Source organism: Lissotriton helveticus, chromosome 9 (assembly GCF_964261635.1).
Source record: "Lissotriton helveticus chromosome 9, aLisHel1.1, whole genome shotgun sequence".
Taxonomy (NCBI): Eukaryota; Metazoa; Chordata; class Amphibia; order Caudata; family Salamandridae; genus Lissotriton; species Lissotriton helveticus.
Genome location: NC_136070.1, coordinates 91,237,038 through 91,261,779, shown reverse-complemented (window position 1 = coordinate 91,261,779; position 24,742 = coordinate 91,237,038). Strand labels below are relative to the sequence as shown.

Sequence of the window (24,742 nt, the reverse complement as noted above, 5' to 3'; positions counted from 1 at the left end):
AGGCGGCTACCTGTGGGCAGCTGAGGACGGTGATGCGAGAGTGTGCACGAGGAAGGCGACGGGGTGGGGGCTTGGAAAGTGAGGGGCAGAAACTCGGCGAGTGTCCCGAAATGACCGAGGGGCTCAAAATGTTAGATGGGGAGTTCAGTCGTGAGTGCGAGGGGCGGTGAGGGGGGAGTGTGAAGGGGGTGTGGGCAGTGTGAGACTAGGTCAAAAAATAGACCCGGCCACTAACATCAAAGTGGCCCCCATTAGTGAACCGGATGACTAAAGAGTCCCAGATAGGCAAACCAGGCCACTTGTGAACGTGTAAAGACACGATGCGTAGATATTGTGCAATCTGCAAGATGGTGGAGATATCATGCGTTTGTGTTTGCTGCAGGCAATGCTTGTGATCGAGAAATTAACAGTCAGTAGATGTATGAATCAGTGGGTGGGTGGAGTTGAGTGTAGACTGCCTAGTCCTGTTATTTTATTTCATGTAGTATGCTGCGCCCTCCATTGTCGCACAGTGACGCTCCACACAAGCCCTGCCACAGAATCTAACCAGAACTTCGTTTCTGGAAAAAAAAGTTAAACGTGGCTAGATCACTGTTTGAGAGAGCCCTTCCACCAGAAAATTAGAGTGCAACAGTCTCCGTCAAAGAAAGGTGGTGGCTTGGTGTTGTGTGTGTGTGTGTGTTTGTTTGGCTCTGTGTGTGGCTGTGTGTGTGTGTGTGTGTGTGTGTGTGTGTGTGCGTGTGTGTGGCTGTGTGTGTGCGGCTCTGTGTGTGTGTGGGGGGCTCTTTGTGTGGCTCTGTGTGTGTGTGGCTCTCTGTGTGTGTGTGTGTGTGTGGCTCTGTGTGTGTGTGGTGGGCTCTTTGTGTGGCCTGTGTGTGTGTGTGTGTGTGTGTGTGCCTCTGTGTGTGGCTCACTGTGTGTGTGTGGCTCACTGTGTGTGTGTGTTTGTGCCTCTGTGTGTGTGGCTCTGTGTGTGTGGCTGTGTGTGTGTGTGTGTGTGTGTGGCTCTCTGTGTGTGGGTGTGGTACAAATGCAATAGGTCTCGTATTTGCGAGAGAATAAGCTATTGGGATTGTAAATGACAATGCCATTTATTTATCTGTTATCAAAACCAACACATAAATAAAAAGGTTGTCATTTACAATGCCAATAGCTCTAACTTTTCCGAAGGCAAGACGTTGCATTGTAAATGCTTGTTTGTGTATGATGTTCTGAAGCCTTAATATTTTTTAACCAACACGTGTTTTGTCTTATGCGATATGTACACCCACAGACTTCATCTGCACCAGTATCATATCAGCAGTATATAAATTTGACTTCAATGTCTCTAGGATACGAAAGTCGATTCGACTTTGAGAGATTTTACATGAAGGAACTTGTGCATTGATTATTTAGGAATGCTTGGGATTCTCTTTTTTTCCCCGCTCAAACTAAGCACTGCTCGTGCCCCCACCCCCCAGAGTGGAGAAAGGATAACAAGAAAAAATACAGCCAGCAGAGAATTGACTGTAGGACCACCCCTGCAGGCAAATTGAAATAGTAACATAATTCACCTAGAACAATTGTTCTCAAAATATCATATTCTTAATGGGGGCGCCTTGAGGGAAATTTTGCTGCTACTCAAGTAAACATTTCTTTCTCATCTGGGGAAGCTCTAGAGTTTGGGTTGGAAACTATTTATTTCTGAGCCCTTCAATGATTAACTTAATTCCAGACTGCGGCACTCAGGACAGCAACCCCTCTTATCTGGATCTTACAAGATTGTGATGATGGTTGCTCCTGCGCCTTGCCCTGCATGCTCCCTTCTAGAGGACCTAAATGGTCCTCTAGTGGGTATTAGCTTGCATACTAAAGATCTTCTTGATTACAAAATGTTCTGCAAACTGCCACAGATCATCCTTATTTCTTAGGTTATTTGCCCTCCAGGTTTTCTAGGTGTTCAAATTTTCCTTCTCTCTGAAATATATCAACAGCCGTACATCTCTGCAATTCTGTTTGCCTGGCTTTGATCTGATTCAGAGACATGGCTTTATACAGCTGTTTGTCGGATTTATTTTTATTTTGGTGTAGGATTTAAGGTATATGACTTTAAGTTTCTCTTGCTTTCCCTTTTGGGTGTAGGATAATATAATTGGTCCACGTGTTACTGTTGTGATGTAACTCTCTGCAGCAACCCTTAAAAGGGGAGGCAGGGTTGTACGTGTGGCTTTCTCCGAGGTGAGGGAAGAAATGTGTGTCTCCGAATTGCTGTGATCTAGAGGCAAATCGGCAAAAATTAACAAATTCTCACCAAAAAGAGTTGCTTAACTCTGCATGTAGTTTCGTCCGTTCATTCACTCCTCTAGCTGCTCTGGGAGCACCCCCCAGTGTCTACCTCGGTGCATCAGTGAGTGGATCCAATGTGCTGCCTTGCTCTAGGCAGGATGTCTCCGTTCTCCTTCCTCCAATACATCCACATTAAGCATCATAGCAGACCCCCGCAAACTAAAGTGACATGTATTTCTTGTCAACCAATGCACCATTTACATGTAGGCCGAAATGGGAGTAGTGTGGAGCACTGCGGAAGCTTTTGCTGCCAAAATATGTTGCAAAGACAAGGACTGGGTTTTGTCAGGGAAGAGACTGCAAGAGGGGCCCTATAACGAAGAAAGAGGTTGTAGTGATGATGTCCACTCAGAAGATGATGTAGAGATGTTTATTTGTAATCAAGTAGTTAAGATGTTAATAACGCCCCACCAGGAACATCTAGCATGATGCTCAGCCCAATGCTAACTGTCATCTACAGCCCACAGAGCCCCAACATTCTATAATACATCATAGCTGTAACATTCCACAAGCTGGGGTAGAGAAGGAGATAATATGCAAAGCATAAACAGGATGCAAGAATACTACATATCCCCTTTTGTCCGAAATGAAAACAAACAAAGAAAGAACACAGATCAGCAAGAACTTCGGTAGTAAAGTATTTTAAAGAAAGGTAAAACAAACAGAAGAATAGAACCCATCCTCCTTTAGAATAGAAACATGAATAATTTAGGAAAACAAAAAGAAGTAATCAAACTTACAAGAACCTATCCACTCTCCCTTCTATAACAGAAGAAAGATAAAAATAAACAGCAGACAGGAAAACGAAGATAGAAAATACTAACGGCTAACCGACATACACACCTACTGGCCAGACAGGAATGTAAGACGGATAGACAAAAGTATAGGAACCAAGATAGCGTTAAAAGTTCAACCCTCAATTATATATGGTAAAGTACCACAACACGAGAGTGAGAACAATATAAAAACAAGAGAAAACGGATAAAATTGCAGCATCAAAAGAAGACAAAATTACCTATCCTCTCACCAAAAAGTTAAATATAAGCATGTAGGAAAAAAAAACTGTTACAATGAAGAAAAACTTTCCCACATGAGGGATTAAGCGTCTCAACCAGAAGAACCATAAATGTAAGGCATAGAATACCCAAATTCAACCCCAACAGAGGGATAGAAAAGGCTCCTGATATAGAGAAGTAGTATGTAGAGTGCGTATACGGGAATAAAACCCAATAAAGTCCCTTAACACTGAGAAAATGGGACTAAGACCAAAATTAGAAACATAGGTGGAACTAACACTCCCTTGTAAGGTGGGACTGACACCCCCTAATCTTAGGTGGGACTAAAACCCCCTTGTCAGGTGGGACTGACACCCCCTAAAAACTGGATAATTAGGACTAAATCCAATATAGTGCATAGGTGGGACTCAAACCCCCTAAAATGTGAAATCCAGAAAAATCACAAACTTTAAAAATAGGATATGGGACATAAACCCACTCCTAAGGACTATGGGACTACAACCCATTCCTACAGACAAAAACACATAGCGTCAGTACAAAAGATGGAAAGTTACATCAAAATTAAATCTCAAACTGTAAAGTACTCTTTTGCAAAAGTAATTAATACAGTGCTTAAACATAAATGAAAAAATTGAACATTTTCTACTTAAAACACCACTACAAGGCAGGTAACTTATTCCTTTGCTTTGTGAACCGATCGTGTTCCAACATCAGCCTTGATAAATTTAAACTTGTTACTTTTTACTAAAACTGAAAACTTAAACATCAGAATGTAAAACTCTTTGAGGAATAAAGTTCCAGCGAAAGACTTTGAAATTAGACTTTGTATGTTAATAGCTTCGATGACTTTTCCAACTATGTCTCTCCAATTCTAGAAAGAAATGTCTTGAAGCAGAGAAAATACCTTATAATTCCAAAGTGTGTTACGGCAATATTTGTACTATTCAAACATTTGCGAAGCATCTTGTCTAAAATACTGCTTAGATGTATAGAGTTGTCAGCCACATTTTGTGCTAGTAAGGTATGTAGATGATCTTCGTAGCGATGTAGGTCGATCTCTGGCATATGATGATGGCATACACACTGAGTTACGTGACATTTTCCTTAAGTTCGAACATTCTCATAGAAAAACATCCACAGAGAAAAATGGCGGTACGTAATGGACGTAATGCCGGTTGGTTCAAGGTAACAGCGTGCGTTAAAACGCTTGACGGCAGCGCTGCAGTCGCTGCGTCACACAGTAAGAAGTCTCCAGAGTGTGCACGAGACATCAGAACTCCTTTCAGGTAAACACGAGCACAATTCTTTTAGAATTTTAGACTGACAGTTGGAAAGTGCGACACACTTGAAGGAATATTATTAAGAAAAACATTAAATATATGTAAACACAAAAATAATATGATTGTTTGGCTCGATAGTCTGTTTGGCTCGACAGTCAGTGCACGATGCTTGTCGTCTTGTACTAACTTGTGTGAAACTCGTACTGTCCTCAAACTTTAATGTTAATGAGTTTTATTCTGAAGGTCGTTGTTGCGTGCCTCTAAATTTATCTTGTGATCTGGTTTTACTCTTCCCGGTACCACAACTGATAAGATGAGGGAAACTGACAAAGATCACATGGTTTCTTTTGCAAGTCTGTACGAATCTAGATAGTTAACATCTAAACACTTTGGGAAATGCGAGTAAAATAAATAAATTGTCTTATTATATTTGAAGAGCGTCTTTTTGTAGTTCTTAACTCGCATGAAGAATTAATTTGTTTAGTTACTGAATAGTTGGTATCAGCTGACGTAGAATAATGTCTTTACGTAGGTTTCATTTGATTTAAAGCAGAGATAAAAAAGGAATAAAAATGTGCTTACGTTTGTTGAAAGTCCAGGTAAGCCGCGCACAACACGCTTGAGTAGGGCTGTCCGATCTGAAGGACACTGGTGGGGCTTTAAAGCGTGCTGATGTTTCCTCAGTGGCTCCTTGTTATTTCGCTCTTTATGTTCCTTAGTTTCTTTCTTTGATTCATGTAGGTCACGCTTGTTGTGACTTCTTGTTGAAAACGGTGCCATCTCTAGTTGCTGTAAACTGCGCTAGTTGCTTTTTAGAAGTTATGTAGAGGTTTCTTTTTGTTTGTACATCCAAGTAGAGGTAGCAGAAGTAGGTTCTTTTAACAGGATCGTCGCCATGAATAATGTAGTGATGATGTCCACTCAGAAGATGATGTAGAGATGTTTATTTGTAATCAAGTAGTTAAGATGTTAATAACGCCCCACCAGGAACATCTAGCATGATGCTCAGCCCAATGCTAACTGTCATCTACAGCCCACAGAGCCCCAACATTCTATAATACATCATAGCTGTAACATTCCACAAGCTGGGGTAGAGAAGGAGATAATATGCAAAGCATAAACAGGATGCAAGAATACTACAGAGGTCCCCAAGTGTAGTGTCACAAGCAGTACAGCAGTGTTGTGGAAGGTGACTAGATCAAGCCAGGAACCCCTCCCACGGATCTCATTACAGCAATGCAAGCTTTCATAATGCGCATCGCAGCAGCGGCATGTACTGCTAGCCAGCTTCATAACTACAACTACACCCTCAAAACCATAGAGCAAGTAGTCTCTCATGGAAAGAAATTAGACCTCCTCAGCCCATTGTAAAACAACTCCGTGGGCTCTCCATAAAGGAAAGAGTTAACTATAGAGGGACCTGCAGATCCAAGATGGCTGTTTACCTGAGAGAGCTGTGGCGCCGTAGCCAGGGGCGACTGACGTTGGAATCAGGGGATCACTGTTCGATCCCGGCAACGGCGGCAGATTAGCCCAGCACCATGTGACTCTGGGCAATAGTTTACTTAATCTTCCCGACGGCCCCCAGCGCCTAGAGACCCTTACGGGTGATTTGTTCGCGCTTTACAAATGTGAATTATTATTATTACTATCCCATCCAAGGGCAAAGTATACATCGCAGGAGGTGAAAAAATCGTGAAGGAAAAATTGTCTCTTCTATTAGAAATAATGAAAACAAACCAAGCAAGACTTGAACCTTGTATTCTCTTTCCTGGCCCCAGATGATGAATTTGTATTCTGGGAAACATTAGACTCAATCAAACTTTCTTTCCTTTAGGAAAGACTTGAAACCCACTTGTTCAGACTACATCTTCCATACTAACTATTTCTGTTGTAATGTACCTTGATGATGGCTGCTATATTTAAATACGACTTCACCTCTGATTGATTTAACTGATTGATCATGTTATCTGCAAAATGATCCATTGCCCATATGGTTAGCTCTCTGCACTAGCAATACCAATACATAGATAGATATAATTAAAGGGTGGGGGCTGGGCCCACTGACCAGTGCTAGACCGAAGATTCAGCTGTGAACTGGGACAAATGACTGAGCATGGTGACTGTTGGATTGACGCGGCAAGGAGCTTGTCCCAGAGAAAGAATACGCTGATTGAGAACTTGTGCTGTAACAGTGAAGGGCTATATCAAGAAAGCCGGGGCCACCCTACTCGCACTGAACTTGTGTAAACAATATAGCAAAGAAAACAACGGTTCTTGTGGACAATGTATGGATAATTAATAAACACAAAGCATAATAACACTCAATCACTGGAATTAGGATGTTGTAGTAAAAGCATAACCCAGAAACCAGATAAAGTTTTCACAGAATAATCTTGTATTAATAAAAGTGCGATATCAACAGTGCTCCTTGTCCCAAGTGACAAAATGGAAACCGCAAACAAATGTGACCTATCCTGATATATAGCAAGGTTTCTTAATACATGAAAACGACCTTGTAATAATGACTATACAGTGGCCTTTATATTATTTTGTAATCATTACGAGCTAATCACTGGATAGGGTCTATGTATAATACGATTTGATTAGAATAAAAGAAACTGGATAGTCACTTGAGCGAGAAGATTTATAATGGAAATCATGGAGGAGTACATCTAATTCAGATATGTAAATAATGGGTAAAGCATAATAATGAAAAGATACAGATGGTCAAACTTATTCTTGAAAAGATGATAAGCAATTTCAGTCCATATAGAGCAAAGAAAATATTCAGTACTTTGTAAACATACAATTGTGATGTACTGACAGTCGTGTCAACAGTTGTTTCCTCCACATTCTCTTATGTGTTTAGTGAATGAAGGGTACATCAATGTCCTAGATTCAGCTGGCGAAGGTTATAACAAAATGTTGCCATTCCTCCAAGGCGTTCAGTCCCTGGTCAATTGAGTTGCAGCGATCCATCCACCCGCACTCCAGCTCTTGTAAAATGTGCGTAATGTCACCACCTCTCTGTGGGACCAAATGCCATGTTGATTACTTGCCATTTTATGTCGTCTGCAGAATGGCTCTTTCCCAAAAAGTGCCAAACTAAGGGAGCATACGGTACAGCACATCTTATTCTGCTTCGATGTTGGCAGATCCTGGCTTTTATAGGTTGTGATGTCTGGCCAATATCCACATGGACACCAGTTGCAATAAACACCATTTCGGTAATTACAATTGGAAATAAAATTCAGTTAACATTGCTTTGTTCGAACTCTTTGGTGTCCCTCTTTCTCATCTCTTCTGAAAAAAATAAGCCCCCGGCTGGGTCCCATGTAAGTATCACACCCTCCTTTTAATCCTCACTTTAATGATGTGACCTCCAACATACTTGGCTTAAGATTCATCAGGAATGCATTTATATGCATCGCTTCTATATATGCTTACTCGTATTCTTCTTTCTTTCTCTGCAGAATATCATCTTGTATCTTTCCTTGTTCAGGTGTCCGATATCGTAAAGTTCTGATGAGACCCCTCATTTCAGTTTATGGTGTTGAAACGTCGTCGACTACATTTGAAATCAATCTTCACTGGCCCTTTTTAAAAAAAAAAAAATATATATATATATAGATGCCGCTTTATAGACATTGTTCCAAGTTCCAAGGCCGTTTTCATTTATTAAGAAACCTTGTTATATATCATAATTGGTCACATCTTGTTTGTGGTTTCTGTTTTGTCACTTAGGACACGGAGCACTGTTGATATCTCACTTTTATAATACAAGATTATTCTTTGAAAACAGTATCTGGCTTCTGGACTATGTCTTTCCTACAACATCCTAATTCCAGTGTTTAAATACTATCATGCTTTGTGTTGATTAATTAACCATTCATTGTCTGCAAGAACCATTGTTTTCTTTGACATGTGACTGTAAAGAAGTCATGTGACAGGATAGTGGGCAAGGGTGTCGGGAGACAACCCAGGGCAGTTGGCTCAATGCATCTTCTTCAAAGAACACTTGAATTCTGCAGACAGAGCCTGAAACACCATCAGGAACACTGCACAATGATGTAGATTTGTAGTAACCAAAACTCCTTCTCCGCCATCCGCAGTGAATGATACCCCTTGCTCATCAGGGACAGTTCCCCTTCCTTGTATGCTGAATTGGGGGCACTGTATCAGGCTTTGACATCTAACCTCGCAGTGATTTTCAACCCCACAGGAGGAGGGACTAGGCCAGGTAGAAAATCCTCCTGGTATAACCAAGCGTACAGGAAGGCGAAAACTGAACTTATTCAGGCTCTGAAGCATAACCAAAACAGAGACAAAAAGGGCATCATATCGCCATCTTATTTACCACGCAAAAAAAGAATGGGAGGAGGACCACTGGGCGAAACTGGTTGCATCGCTGGCAGTCAAAGATGCCCGTAACTTTTGGCACATTGTAAACACTGGATCGGCCGATCCTGTGGCGGCTGTGTCACCCAATATTGCCGCAGAGGTTTGGGAAGAGCATTTTGGAAACACTTTACCAGGGAGATAACGACTGTGATAACCCTAAGTGGCAGGTACTTGTCTCCCCTCACCAGAGTAGTACTAAAGGTGGTGAATTTTCCGTCGGGGAGGTGGAGATGGCGGTTCTAAGTTTACCGTCAGGGAAAGCCCCGGGGCTGGATAGAGTTCCAGGTGACCTTCTAAAACACGAACCCGGGGTATGGGCACCTTACCTAGCATCTGTTTTTAATGCAATATGGGAAGGCATGTCGGTGCCCGATACTTGGCTGGGGGCAGAGATTGTCCCTATTTTCAAAAAGGGGTCGACTCTGCTCCCAGCCAACTATAGGCCGATAAGTCTTATTGACGTGCCTCAAAAACCTTTTGCTAGGCTAATTTTAAATCGCATATTAGATTGGACTGAGGAACAATCTATTCTGAGCCCCTATCAAGCCGGGTTCAGAAAGTGTGTACCCACAACAGACGAAATCTTCCGTTTGAATATGCTCTACTGGAAGGTTGTGAAGGCCGGTGGAGGTTCACTCTATACAGTCTTTGTAGATCTTCGCGCAGCTTTCGACCTAGTCCCACGCCGGAAGCTGTGGACTGTATTGGGTGAACTAGGGATCCCGCCCTCACTTTTGAACATCTTGATCCGCCTCAATGCAGGAAACTATGCCCAGGTTAGATGTGGTAGTGCTGGGTCTCTAACATCTCGATTCCCCGTTGGCAGGGGGGTAAGACAGGGTTGTGTCTTGGCACCAACCCTGTTCTGCCTCTATGTCAACGGGCTAATCGCACACCTGGAGTCCGTAGCGGATACCGATGCCCCAAGGCTTGCAGGGTCCAGGATTCCCACAATTATGTTTGCGGATGATACCCTGTTATTATCAAAAACGCCAATGGGTATCCAGTGAGTCCTGGACGGGTTTGTTTCTTTTTGTCAGGACCGGGGCCTTGAAATCAACACCGCAAAAAACAAATTTATGATTTTTAACCCGCCCAAACCCTGTCATAGAGGGAGTACGGCTTGAAAGGGTTTATACCTTTGACTACCTCGGCCTGACCCTCAATGAATCATTTAACTGGGTTCATCACCAAGTAAGATCACAACTTAAGTTGACCTAGATAGCCGGGGGCATTTTGAAACTGTTGAATAAATCATCAAGTAAGCCGCTTGGCCCCCTCTCTTGAAATATACAAACTGAGAGCACGGGGGGCTGTGTCCTATGGGGCGGAGTTGTGGGGATTTAAGGTTGCCCCGGGAATTGCAATTGCTGAAAATAGATTCCTTAGGCAGCTGGTAGCTCTACCTCCAAGCACGCCATTGGTCCCATTGAGACTTGACCTGGGCCTACGGCCAATAGAAGAAGAGCTGGCCTTAAGATCACTAACTTATTGAAGGCGGCTCTGGGTCTCTCCGGAGTTGAGTGTATACAGGGGAGAGTTAACCGAGATTTTGCGATTAACAAATGTTGCTAAATTACCCTGGTTTAAGCATGTTAGAGGGGAACTTGGGAATCTAGGCCTTGAGGCAATGTGGTCCGACTCGGAGCAAGCATGTGCAGGGATCTCGAGATTGAAGCTGGTCCAGCTGTACCGGGAAACTAAAAGGACGCGTCTACTGTCCAACATCCAAACGGGAACATTAACAGCTACGTTCCTAGCAATAAAGGACAGCTATTTCTATGAGCAAGTTTTGGATGACATGGGCCCAGCCTCTGCGAGGAAGCTTTTACTACAATGGCGGCACGGCTCTCTCCCGATTAGAGCGCTGACTTCAAAGTGGAGCACTTCATCCCCTGGAAATTGCCCAGGTTGCAGCGTCAACCTAGAAAGTGAGGTCCATGTTGTCTTTTTCTGCCCTGCCTACGTTGGTCCAAGGAGGAGGTGGATTGCCCCGTTATGCAAAAACCTGGGTTTAACCCACTGTGCCCAAGCATACAGGATTCTTAAGTCCGATCTCTCGTCGGTTGTGGTCTTTGCTGTAACTAAGTACTTAGCAGCAATGTGGAACATGATGAGGTCACTGTTAAATACCCTCTGAGATTTGAATTGGACTACTTGACTGGACCATAGGGGGTTGCCCCCTTTTATCTCTGTTGGGGTATGAAGGACTACGTATATTGCACTTCTCTACTGTCTAATGTATATGGATTTGTCGAAATGTTTTAACCTTTTAATCGTTTTAAATATTTTAGATGTAACAAATGTCTGTAATTTCTCTTTTATGACAAACAAACTGTCGAAATAAAGCAAAGATACCCCTTTACAGTAACTATCCGCTGCTGAGGCCACAGCTTTGGATATTCGTTTTTTTTTTATTGAGGGTGACTGGTATAATTTGATATTTAACTGATTATTGCTATTGTAACACTCTTTAATTATGTTTAGTGATATTTAAAGTGTAAGCCATGTATATATTTATATTTCTATGGATTTGTAGGATTGTTGCCACTGTAGTCTGATTTTATCATCGGTCAGTCACTTAAGTCTACCTCTTATATTTAGCATAGCTGTCAACATGTTAATGTTGCATATAAGGACAAAAGATGCATGGTTCACATATGAACTTGACTTCAGTAGAGCCAGGAGGTCGACTTCCAAATTAAAGTAAGACTTTTATTATTGACTGACTACAAGAACTGCTAACGTACTGCTCTGTAGTCTGTTGCAATGAACTACATAGTATTTGTTCATTAACATTCTAATACAGCACAACCGAGGAGCATTTTATAGGAAGCTGCATATATGTGACATACGAGCACTCCACACATCATTGCACAGCAGTAGCTAAAATGGCTAAGGAGAACGAACATGACTTCCTTTTCTGTGACTCATATACCACAAGCTAATGACGTGTTTTTCTTATCCATCTCCAAGGAAACAATTAATTGGAATTTCCAAGGGCTACTTTTTTTGTTGTTGCTGTGAGCTTCACCCTTTAACTTTCTGTGACTGTTCTGATAACCTAGTTGTGGATGAGGTGCCGGATTAAATGTGAATAAATCAGGTTTTTGAAATTCTGGGAAGACCAAACTACCCTCAATCGAGTATCATTGTGATGGGTAATACTAGCTTTTAGCAGAAGGACCCTTTAGTAGTGCTAAGGCTGGCTCATCAATGGTTTAGGATGCTGGTAATTACTGCTGTCCAGTCAAAATCTGAAGCAGGGACATGACGCACATGGTGATGTTTGTCTGGTTTATATGTCCACAGTGGGTGAGGTTGTGGTGGACAGCTGTTAAAAGCCTTATCACTCCCATGCTGGATTCTTTACTAAAGGTCCCCAAACATTAGTATTACTAGATTGTGACAAAGGTGGTGTGTTGGTGCTCCGTAGTACAGTTATGTGCAATAACTCTGACTTTGCTTCGCCCAATGTAATATCTTTGGACTTGGGACCCACTCCTGCAGCTTTCCAAAGTGATTTGGTTGCATATTTGCCTACTGTGACGACCCTCAACAATTTTCTCTGTTTCCCTCTAAGCAACAAGGATCGAACTTGGAGACCTCTCCTCTGTTCTTGTGATCAATGGCTCATGATTGGCCCTCCGTCTGCTAGAACATTATTGAGCAGCACCTAACTAGACTGGTGGTAGTTGTGGTTGCCTCCAGCCATAATGGTAAAACTATGTGATTACTGTACGTTTGTAGCGGTTTTTAAAAGTAAGTTAATTGAGTATCCGTCTTTTACGAAGATGATCTTACCCAGACCTCCATGGTGGTGTCTGAATTGTTGTCATTGACCGTACTTCCCCAGGCTGAAAAGTAAGGTAGCTTCTTATTATTATTGTTGTTTTTCTCACTACTGGAAATACTCAATTAGCAAACTGTTTTGAGAGAATATGTGAATGTCAAACCTTTCCAGTGTACTCGCCGACTCTTGTTTCATCTTTAAAGGGCTCTCTGATCTCAGAAATTATAATAAGTACAAAGCACTGATAGAAACTGTATTATTTGTTTCTAACTGGCTGGATCACGTGAGGGATAGTGAAATGAATCAGTGTGCCTCATCAGCAGTGTGATTTTAAACCTTTATCCTGACCAGAGGAGTACAGTTGTCACCTCATCTCAGGTAAAAATGTTGGCTAAGTTACAAACATACTTTTCTTATTCTCTTCTCCAACAGGGCACAGACCATCATGAAGGCTCGCTTAAAAGGTGCTCAGACTGGCCGCAACCTCCTGAAGAAAAAATCTGATGCTCTCACACTTCGCTTCAGGCAAATCCTAAAGAAAATCATTGAGGTGAAACCATTTGATTTTTTTTCTTTCTTTTTCTATGTAAATGCTTGATTGTTGTGTCAGACAATCAATTTTTGACTCTCTCAGACTCTTCTTTTGCAAAGGCGCGCTGGCAAATAATTTAAGTAAAAATAAAGGGCCCGGGGGACGTGGCTAGCAAGAGGGCCAATTGGTCGCACTAAACCAGTGCTCCCGACCTGCCATCAGGATCCTTCATAATCCTCCCTACTCAGGTGGGCATCTGAGCCCCAGACAGCCTGCAATTTGTTGGTGCCTTCAGTAGGGAAGTTTTCTGCCCCATATTGTGCCAGAGCTACTGAAGGACTGCCACACGCCAGAAGAAATGCGGCTGCCTAGAGACACTTGACAGAAGTCACAGCGAGTGGCACTTCTGCCTGACTGTAAGAGACATATATACCTAGAACGAGGGCAACCTGACCCTGAGATGGAGAGTATCGCTCCTGAAGAATCGGAGCAACTGCATTCTTCCCCATGCCCCCTACCCAAAGTGAGAAAAATTTGCACGATGGAAGCTGTGTACGGCAGTGCTACCTCTAGCACCTAGCGCAACATTATCTTGGCATTGAGAGAAGTGAGGAGCTCGGTATGCAGGGGCCCGAAGGTACTGGCATGAGAGATGCGGGGATCATCTGGATGTGGAGAGGACTGCCCCACTGGCACTTGGACTACTGGATGATCGCCTCAGGGCGGACAGGGGCCGGCCCTTTATCCTGGGCCCTGACTGACATCTGGCTCCTTTTCCTCTCCCTCCCACCCTTCCACTGGCCCTGTGAGATAATCAGTGGGGTCCTGGTGCCTTAGGGCCACTGCCATCCTTTAGTATTGAGGACAGCAGAAGAGGCGTGTGTGCTGTGTCCCTCGCACCTTGCGGCCTGCACATTCTTCTGCCCCCATCTGGGGACAGAGTTCACCCCCCCTCCCCCCCCCCCATCAGCATTGAAGTGGACTTGTTGCCGGCGTCTGACCTCGTGGCTACTGCTGCCTCAGGGCAGAAAAATTACTCCTGGGGGTCGTAATGATCAGAGACAGAAAAATGCGCACTGCGCAATAAACCACAATGGACCAGTTTGCAGCCCAAAGCTCAACGGGATGCCTGCATATGGCAGACCCTGACAGACTGCAGATACCACATGGTCCCACAGGAGCATAAATGCTGGCGGCAATTGAGGCATCCAGTACGGCGGTGCAAACCAAAAATGAGGAGCTAGCCCTCAACCTGAATCTACTGCATATTTAAAAACTATGAAATCTCAGTGCAAGGTACTCGAGAGACAATGGAGGCGTTCCTATTCTCCCTCTCGTAAGATGGCATACAGGGTGGCTCTTAGAGATTATCATAAACAATGTAAAATTGCTAGAGCTACATACATTGCCAACACTATAACACACGCCCGCGTACACTTTTTTCTGTCGTAAAAAAATTGACAGGTGCAGATTCTACTCCGGCCCCTCCTGTTCTGGATGAGGCAAAATGTAATTCTATCGCTGAGTTTTTTTATTATCAAGGTGGAACGTATTTACGATTCACTGGGTCTTTGACCTTCGAGCGAAGATTTATCGTCTATTCCTGTGCCGGTTCAAGACAGTCAATTCCTCACGACAATTAAACTTTCCGAGTGGTCGCTCTTTGATGATGTTTCTTTTGCTCGTTGCCTTAAGAGCATCAAATCCGGTTCTCCTTGTGATCCTCTACCGGCTAAAATTTTGAAACTACTTGATCTGAACCCTCGTCGTGTGGTGATGAGGCTCCTTAATTCCTTGCTGACTGAATCCTGTGTTCCACAGAAGTGGAAACATGCGATGGTAGTCTCTGTGCTAAAAAAGGCTGGAGCGGACCCCTCCAATTTATCCAATTTCAGGCCCATTTCGTTGTTGCCTATTTTTTCTAAAATCCTAGAAAGGCACATTAACTCACAACTGACTCTCTTGGTAGAGAGTTCGGGCTTTTTACATCCATCACAATCTGGATTTAGAGCTCACCACTCCACAGAAACTACTCTTTTGGGAGTTACTGAGAATTTACGGCACGGTATCGATCGCGGGGAAACATCTGCACTTATCCTTTTGGATCGAAGTGCGGCGTTCGATACCGTGTCCCATTCCATTCTTCTCCCATCGCTCCAATCTCGGGGAGTTGGGGGTTCAGCTCTGGCTTGGATCGCTTCTTTTTTAAGTGAGCGTACCTTTCAGGTTTTCTCAGCCAAAGCATCCTCGAAAATTTGTGCATCGCCGTACGGCGTTCCCCAGGGGTCTATTCTTAGCCCATTACTATTTAATATCTATGTTAGACCCCTGGCCACCATTGTGGAGGAAGCCGGTTTGAATTTATACTCTTACGCCGACGACACACAAATTATTTTCTCCCTCTCTAACAGGGAAGACAATAATATCTCGGCTCTTAAGCAGGGTCTGTCTCGGGTGGCAGGGTGGATGCAGGAGAATTTCCTCAAGTTAAATGGAGATAAGACCGAGATTGTGATCCTGGGCAAGGGTAAAGATCTATGGGGTCCGCAACATTGGCCCGAGAGTATGGGTCCTAACCCTCAACCCGTGGCCCAGGTTCGCAATCTCGATTTCCTCATTGACGAAAGCTCACAATGCGGCAACAGGCCGTCAAGGTGGCTTCTATTTGTTTTGCCACCTTAAGATGGCTCCAAAAAATGTTGTGGATGCTTCCTGCCTCTACACAAAGGACGGTAGTCCAGGCCTTGGTTATATCTCGCCTGGACTACGGGAACGTCCTTTATCTAGGTGCCGATTTAACAACTCTGAATAAACTTCAGGTTGTTCAAAACGCGTCCGCACAGCTGTTACGCAATGTTCCTCGGAGAACATCTGCTTCTCAAGCCCTTCGTGATCTACACTGGCTGAGAATAACAAATAGAATTAAATTCAAGGCCTTATGTTACATCTTCAAGATAAAACAGGGCTCTGCCCCGAGGTACCTATGGAATCTCATTCATGCTTATGAACCAAGTCGCAGTCTGAGATCCTCAGGGAAAGGAGATTTTATCGTTCCTAGATTCAGGTTAGTGAAGATGGGCGGTCGCTCTTTTTCACATTTGGGTACTAAATCCTGGAATGTCTTACCTGTGATGTTGAAGCTGGAAACAGTTCTTCTCCGTTTCCGTAAGGGCTTAAAAACTTGGCTTTTTCAACAGTAATTTTGCACAGTCTTCTTGAGTTGCTCACTTATAGATGCCTGGTAGTTCTTTCTTCTTCAGTCTATACCTTGGCGGCGGGAACCCCACTGCGGGTAGCCGCGTGCCTTATAAGTTTAAATAAATAAATAAAATAAATAAATTGATGTCCGCAAAGGGTTGGAAAGAGCAGTTGCAACGGAAAGGCAGGTTGGTGAACTCCAGACTGAGATTTCTAAATCTCTAGTCAACGGTGACTGTGTTGGAGGCCCGGACGTGGAAACTTGGAACTCTAAGCAGAAGATGCGGAAAGGAGGTCTCATTGATACAATTTGCACTTTGTGTGGTTCCGAGGAAAAGCTGAGGGCCCAGTGTCAGAATTGTTTCTAGACGAATGGATCAGAGCGCAGCTCCCAGACATTGGGTTGTACCAATTCTTTGTGGTGGAACGTTCGCGCAGATCGCTGGCACCCCCGCCACAACCGAGAGTTGCTCTAAGAACCATCATTGCAAAGCTACTTAACTACACAGACCGCAATGCCATCCTCCAAGGGGTGCGCAGTCCGGGCGATCCCACATTTGATGACCATGTGATCAGGATATTCTCAGATTACACAAGGTCAGTGCAACAACAACGGCATACCTTTGGTGGGGGTCAAACAGAAGCTGAGGGTGATGGGACCCCAATATATGCTAGTAGCGTATACTGGGGTCAAGTTCAAGTTTGAAAGATGGTGGCTCGCACTTCTTAACATCACAGGGTGACACCAGGGAGTGGCTGAAGGTTCACGGTGAAGGCAGGAAGGAGGAGGGGTTGTTGGAGGCAGACCCAGAAGAGAACTAGGAGTGGAATCGGGAACCAGGAAGAGAAGCAGACAATGGCGTTGCTCCAGATCCGGGGTCGAAGTAGTGGTACGACGAGATGGTACCCTGGAGACAGTAACATGAACAGGCCAGGGCCCTAGTAGAGTCAGTCATGACAGCTGAATCTGCTGGTAGTGGCTCGGACTTGCTGGAGGGGTCGCTGATGCCTGGTACTGAACAGCTTTGGCATTGACACTGTATTTGTGAAAACTTACTCGCCTCCTGGGTCCTGATGGAGAGTCAGACAGAGCTGTATCCTTTTTAGATGGAATGCACCTAACAGATGTGACACTGTGTGCAGCTAAATTGTATTCTACGAACTGGGGTTGCATGTCTAGTCCTTACTAGTGTATCTGTTTTTCAACTTACCAGGAAACTGAGTTGCCAAATACATTTCAATGGGGGCGTGGCTACGACAGCCGGCATGGCGGACGCGGCTTAGTGGAGCTCCGTTCCGCCGCCATTCTCCTGACCAGATTTTCCTGCCTTCCCCCCTTGCCTAACCCTCCCCAGATATAGGAAGGGTGCCGGAAGATATCCGACGGCTGTGCAGGAGGTTCTGGCCGCGTCGGTGGTGATGTTGCTCCGCAGCGGGCCCCGGAGGAGGTGAGGCCTACGCCGCCTGCAGAAGCCGGGACCTCGATTTTGGAGGTGCCCCGGGGACGAGACGAGTATCGGCGGCCGGCCGGGCTGTGCGAGGGTGCGGCCCGCCTCGGCCCCCGGGACCTGGGGAGGAGCATTGGAGCCTGTGAGGAGCCTGCGCTGCGAATCCACATTTGGGAATCGGCGATCTTGGTGTCGCGAAGCTGGTTCTGGGGGCTCGGCGGTCAGGTCGGGCCGTGGTGGGATGGGCCGCTGTGACGCACGAGGCTTGCCCCTCTCATAACCTGGGCTGGCACTTACTGGGCCTCGGTGGTCGGGTCGGGCCACAGCGTGCCCGTCTGGGGGGCCCCCCAGTCTGAGCTGCGGAGCACGCGCAACGCCTCTTGTCCCTGTACAGCGCTTGCTGGGGAAGTGGGGGGACTCTGGACTCGGGGACCGCCCCAGCATTCCCCTGCAAGGCCTGGAGTGACGCCACGGACCGCACCTGGGGGTGTGGTGGGACTGCACTAGCCCAGGAGACATGGCTGCTGGTGGATTGCGTGGACTTTTGCCTCAGGGTACTAGTAGTCCGGGTTTCCACGGGTGCTTATTGACCCCTTAGGGGTCTAGTTGGGGTTGTGGGGTTGAACTATGGGGATCCATTGGAGTGGGCGGCCACTGACCTCCCGTTGGGGGCGGTGGCTCGCCGGCGCCGCGACAGGTACTTCAATGTTATGGAGGTATAGGGGGGGGTGGTGGAGGTTTGAGGAGTTGAGTTCGGCCCAGGTTTGGGGTGGGGCTTTCGGGGACAGCGGGGGTTTGGGGTGTTCAGGGATAGTTTATTGTTACACGATGGTCCAGCTGGTTCGATTGCTAAGGTGTAGGCAGACTCACTCCCATAGGCCCAGGAGATTATTCACGTGCTCAAATGATGGCGGATAGAGGCCCAGCTCCGATGCTCCCCAGGGTGGCGCTGCGGATAGTGAGCTGGAATGTTAGGGGCATGCTCGATAAAATTAAGAGGGGTGGTGTGCTGAAGCAGGGGAAGAGGGAGAAGGCAGATGTTCTCTTATTACAAGAAACTCATCTCCTGGGTACCAAGACCCTTAGTTTGCAGCGATTTGGGTATCAACAGGTGTACCATGCAGGGTTCGTCAGAGGGTCACGGGGTGTTGCGGTTCTGATTCATCGGAGGGTGTCATATATACACTCTACACAATGGGTCGATTCCCAGGGTAGATATATATTTATTCAGGGAACGATTGATGGCGAGCCTGTTGTTTTTGGCAGTGTGTATGCTCCCCCCCGCTGCAGTGGTCCCTGGTGGAGAAAATGTTCGCTGTTTGGTCTGAGATCCCTGATGCCCTGGCGGCGGTTGGAGGGGACTGGAATGATGTGATGGATGGTTCGGTGGACCGCTTTAGGCCAAGTGGTGGGCTGCCGCCGGCAGCGCCTTCGAAGTTGTATGATATGGTGCGGAGCTTGGGTTGGACGGATGCCTGGCGCTATCAACACCCACACAATAGGGAATACACATATGTCTCAGCAGTGCATGGCTCCTTCTCCCGCCTGGACTACCTGTTTGTTTCCTGCCCTGCGATAGGAAGAGTAGAAAGGACGACCATATTGCAGCGTGGGCTCTCTGATCACTCTCCCATTGTCATGGATCTCCGCCTAGACAGGAGACGGCAGCCGTTTAAATGGCGCCTCTCCACCTGGCACATTCAGCTGGATAAGTATCAATCCCATATGCGGGAAGCGATAGCCCACTACTGGTCTGATAATGAAGGATCGGGAGTGGATGATACGACCCTCTGGGAAGCATTGAAATCCACACTCAGGGTAGTAGACATAGCCTGGTGTGCTGGAGCACGTAAGTTGCGCGGAGCAGAGCAGGAGAGGGCTGCGGACCGTGTGCGTACCCTAGAGAGCTCCTGTGCAGAAACCGGAGAGGAGGGGGATGTTCGGCGGCTACTGCAGGCGCAGCGGGATGCTTCTTCCCTGCAACTGGAGGAATCACGCCAGGTGTGGCTTGCGACACAGAGCAGAATCTACCAGTGGGGGGACAAGTCGAGCACGATGCTTTACAGATTGTGCCAGGGCACACTCCAGGCGCCGATATTGCCAGCACTACGGGATGGAGCCGGTGGCTCCCTCTCGGACCCTAGGGCGATCGCTGACAGCTTCGCAGGCTACTTTGCGGGTCAGTACTCCCCCAGGGAATCCCTTCCGGCAGCGGAGGTTGACAGGTTTCTGGCGGATCTCCCACCGCGCGGGGTCTCCGATGAGGAACGCGATAGCCTTGAGCTCCCTCTATCTGCGGAGGAACTGGGAACAGCCTTGGGTGAGTTGAATGCAGGGAAGGCTCCCGGGCCTAACTGGTTCCCGTGTGAGTTCTTTCGGAAATATCATACTCAGCTAGGGGCACCCTATGGGAGGGCATTGGAGGCTGCGAGGTAGGCGGGCCGCTTGCCGGGAGACTGGAGACACGCTGAGATAGTGGTCTTCTGCAAACCGGGGAGACCTCCGGACCGCCATGAGTCCTATCGCCCTATCTCATTACTGAAGCAAAGATACTCGCCAAGGCCCTTGCCAACCGTCTTCTCCCGCTCATCACCACCCTGGTCCTCCCTGGCCAGGCTGGGTTTATGCTCCACAGAGCAACTAGGCATAATATTAGGCGAGCCCAAGCGGCGCTGGAAATGATGAAAGCTACCGGAACCCGAGCGGCGTTGCTGCTAGCGGACATAGATCGAGCATTCGATTCCCTGAGCTGGGTCTACCTGCAGGCGCTCCTGTCGCGGCTAAATCTTGGACCCCCACTTCCTTTCCTACGTTCGGCTGCTGTATACTGATTTAACTGCGTCGGTCCGAGTGGCGGGTGCTGTCTCGGAGACCTTTCCTATTGGACGGGGTACCCGTCAGGGCTGCCCACTCTCGCCATACTTATTTGCTCTCGCCATGGAACCATTAGCGGCGTGGGTCCGCATAGATGCTCAGATGAGGGAGTTTGAGTGGGACTCAGGGCCGTCGGATAGGATCGCTCTTTATGCAGACAACGTGCTGTTCTTTCTTACTGACCTTAATAGGTCGGGCCCAAGAGTTCTTGAAATCATGAGGATATTCGGTGAGGTCTCGGGGCTCAATCTTAATGTACAGAAATCTACTCTATGGACTCTGGGAGAGGGTGCGGAGCTTGGCGACTGGGCGTCGGCCCTCCGGGTGGTAGCGGGGGGCCTTAAATATCTCGGGGTATTCCTGTCGGATATACCGGGAGTCTCGTGGGAACGCAATATCGTTCCGGTGTGGGACAAAGTTCGATCGGATATGAAGACATGGTCCCGCATGCCCCTCAATATATATGGCCGCTCCGCCATATTTAAGATGGTAGCCCTCCCGCGTCTACTATACCAACTACAAAACCATCCGTACCCTGTTTCGCCGCAGTGGTTCCGCCAGGTCAACTCGCCACTGGGTCGCTTTCTTTGGGCCGGGGGCGCTGTCCGGGTGGCGCTTCGCACCTGCTTCTTGTCCACATATTGTGGAGGCCTGGCAACGTCAGATATACTATCCTACTACCAAGCGTCGCACCTATTGGTGTTAAACGAATGGTGGTATGGCGACCGCAGTGACCCGGCCTATGCCTTGGAGCGGTATCTGATGGATCCCGATACCCTACATGAGCTCCTTTACTTGGCAGCAAAAAGAAAGAAACTTCCGATGGTTACACAGGTGGTGTTTCTGGTGTGGCGGAGGGCGCTGGGACGTATGGGATGGTGGAACACACTGACGCGGGAGACTCCTCTGTGGCACAACGGCCGTTTGCCGGCTCTGGCGGCATTGCGGGGATTCCGCGGCTGGGACGCAATAGGGATTTCGACACTGGGACATGTAATGAGGGGAACGGCCCTTAAATCGTTCCAGGCTCTGAGGGACGAATATGATATGCCGAACTCCCAATTCTTTCAATATCTACAGTTTAGACACGCTATTTTCCCCTGCCTTGGAAGGCCTGGAATCCCTGCCAGAATTCAGCCCTCTGGAAGCCAAACTGTTCATGGGGGAACTGGAAGATAAAAAAAAATATCCCGCATCTATCAATCCCTGGTTACGCACTGCTCCCCCTCCCTGGACAAATTGCGGTCTATATGGGAAAGAGATGTAGGAGAATTAGATGAGGAGGGCTGGAGGGAGGCCCTAGCAGCCCCAAGGGAGACGGCTATTGCAGTGAGATTACGCTTCATCCACTTTAAATACCTGCACAGGGCCTATTATACGAGAGAGCGATTGCATAGGGCTGGTCTGATTGCCTCCCCTGACTGCCTGAGGTGTGGCCGTGAGGTGGGCACGTTTATACATACGGTGTGGTCCTGCGGGGCACTGGAGGGGTACTGGAAGCGGGTCTGGGATTGTGTGGATGAGGTGCTGGGTTGGACACTACCCCGTACGTCGCAGCTGGGTCTCTTACATGTTCTAGAGCAGGTTGGAGGCAACATATATAAAAGGCACTTGTTACTCCTAGGCCCAGTGGTGGCTAAATGAGACGTGGCCCGTGCCTGGAAAAACTCTCGAGCTCCCCCGATAGAGGTCTGGAAGCAGGGATTAGACTACTGTATGAGTTTAGAACGCCCGGTGTTCGACGCACGAGGCTGCCCTGCAAAACATTTCAAAATCTGGAAGAGGTGGGCGGACTATAGGGGGCTGTGGCTGGAGCCGCCGGCATGACAGGATGCTGTCGGTGAGCAGCTGCTAGATGGACCTGGGCGGGGGTAGGAGTGTACTGCTGATTTCATATAGACTGCATTACCGAATATGGACCGACATCGTGTTTGGGGTTAGGGTGGGACCCGGGTGGAGGGTAGTTTCTGTGGGGTGGTGGGGTTGGGGGGGTTCATCAAACAAAACGGATTAATGTTGACTGCTGCATTGATTGCTAATGTTTTTGCAATCTTTCCTGACATGATAATAAAGCTTGTTCTAAAAAAAAAAAAAAAAAAATTTCAATGGGACTCTGCCCTTGGGAGGGACAACTATGTGGTCCATGACTCCCACCTACACAAACATTGTTGGCATCCAGACCCCCTGAACTCTATCCTTAGTGTGAGTGGTACTCTTCTCCCCCTTGTGGATGTGAGCAGAGGAGCTGTGTGGCTGCATGTCTGTATGAACGTAATCGTGCTGGTTGTATGGACACCATAGAGGCTGCACCGAAGCAGGAGTCAGCACCTGTGAGCCCAGTCTTCGGTGGCGCCCTTGGGAGAAAACACAATTCTTAGAGAGGGATTGTTTTAATTAGTTTGTACACAAGTTCTCACTGAACCCCAATCAGGTAGTTTGGACACATAATTAATAGCGAGACATGAGTTAAGTTATAGCGCGTTTCCCCATGGAGGCAGGGAGGGATGGGAGTTGTATATATTTTGCAAAGTAATATTTAATGCAGTGACAGTGGGTCCCTTCTTGAGGGAGGAGAGAGGGGCTGAAAGCGGGCTGGGTTGTAGAGGGGTAGCGGGGTTTACGAGTCGAGCTTTCCCAATGGGTGACCCCACTCGTCTTCTCACGAGGAGCGTGCAGGGCCTGGGCTCTTTCGTAAAACGAAATAGAACACACACCTATTTGTGACTTAAAGGGATCCGTATGTCCATGTTGCAAGAGACACACCTGTCTGAGGGAGAAGTTCAGAAATTACAAAAAAAGTGAAGGGGCCAATTGTATTTGTCAACTTATTCCTCCTATGCTAGGGGAGTCTCCATCTGGGTGGCACACAGGTGCCCGTTCCAATAACTCAACCATACGTCAGACATTGAGGGGAGATACATTTTGTTACACGGCCGATTAGATGGTGTCGAACTGCGCATTCTTTTTAAAAAAAAACAAACTTTTTATTGATTTTAAAACAAGAAAACAAAAGAACAATACAAAACAAGGCAGTACGTTAAAACGTGTCATCACGTGGTCCGTGGGGGGGGGTACATAGAGAAATCAAGCAGTAGTGCAATCAATAATTGGGGGGGGAGAGGGGGAGGGAAAGGAGACCAAAATACATACAAAACAACTATGTTCCTGCGGAGGAAACGTCAGGTTGGGAGGAAGACAAATCAGCATCAAATTCCGACATTGGGGGAGTACATATATCTCCACGGTATGCGTTCCATTGGGTCCACACTTTCCCCCACTTGCCTGGTTTGCCACGGGAAACATACACAGTTTTTTCTCGAAACATGCACCAATCCATGTTTTGTGTCCATCCCAGAAGTGTCGGAGGCTTCTGAGCGCCCCACAATTGGGCAATATCACGCTTGGCTACCATGTTTCCCAAGGTCGCCCAGCGGAGCTGCGCTCGATTGTAGTCATTCGGCTCCCAGACATTCAACAAGCATCTTCGCGCTTCAGGCATTAATCGCACTCCCGTGACCTCACTCATTACTTCATGCACGCGGTTCCAATAACGTATCACAGCAGGGCATTCCCAGATAATATGAAGGAACGTAGCCACCATACCGCATCCACGCCTGCACAATCCATCCATCGAAAATCCCATACGAACCAGACGTGGGCCAGTCACATACACCCTATGCAGAATTTTCAGTTGGATGAACCGAAGACGTGCCGGGATAGCTACTTCCTTCGGGGAAGAAATAGCGGACTGCCAGTCCTCATCATCGAGTTCCAGACCATCTCCGGTCCACAACCCTCGAAGACTATCTAGTAGATCAGTCCTGGTATTGATCAACTTTTTATAAATTAGCGAGATCGTGCTATCAGGAACG

The 24,742-nt window shown here is 46.8% G+C and overlaps 1 protein-coding gene across 1 annotated transcript in view; it reads left to right on the top strand.

The window, feature by feature from the left end:
• Window positions 1-24,742, top strand: part of ATP6V1D (ATPase H+ transporting V1 subunit D) — a 139,552-nt gene that overhangs the window by 27,235 nt on the left and 87,575 nt on the right. The window contains exon 2 of the mRNA XM_078659542.1: window positions 13,251-13,368. Coding sequence (XP_078515668.1) covers window positions 13,251-13,368 — 118 coding nt within the window. The remainder of the gene's footprint in view (window positions 1-13,250; window positions 13,369-24,742) is intronic.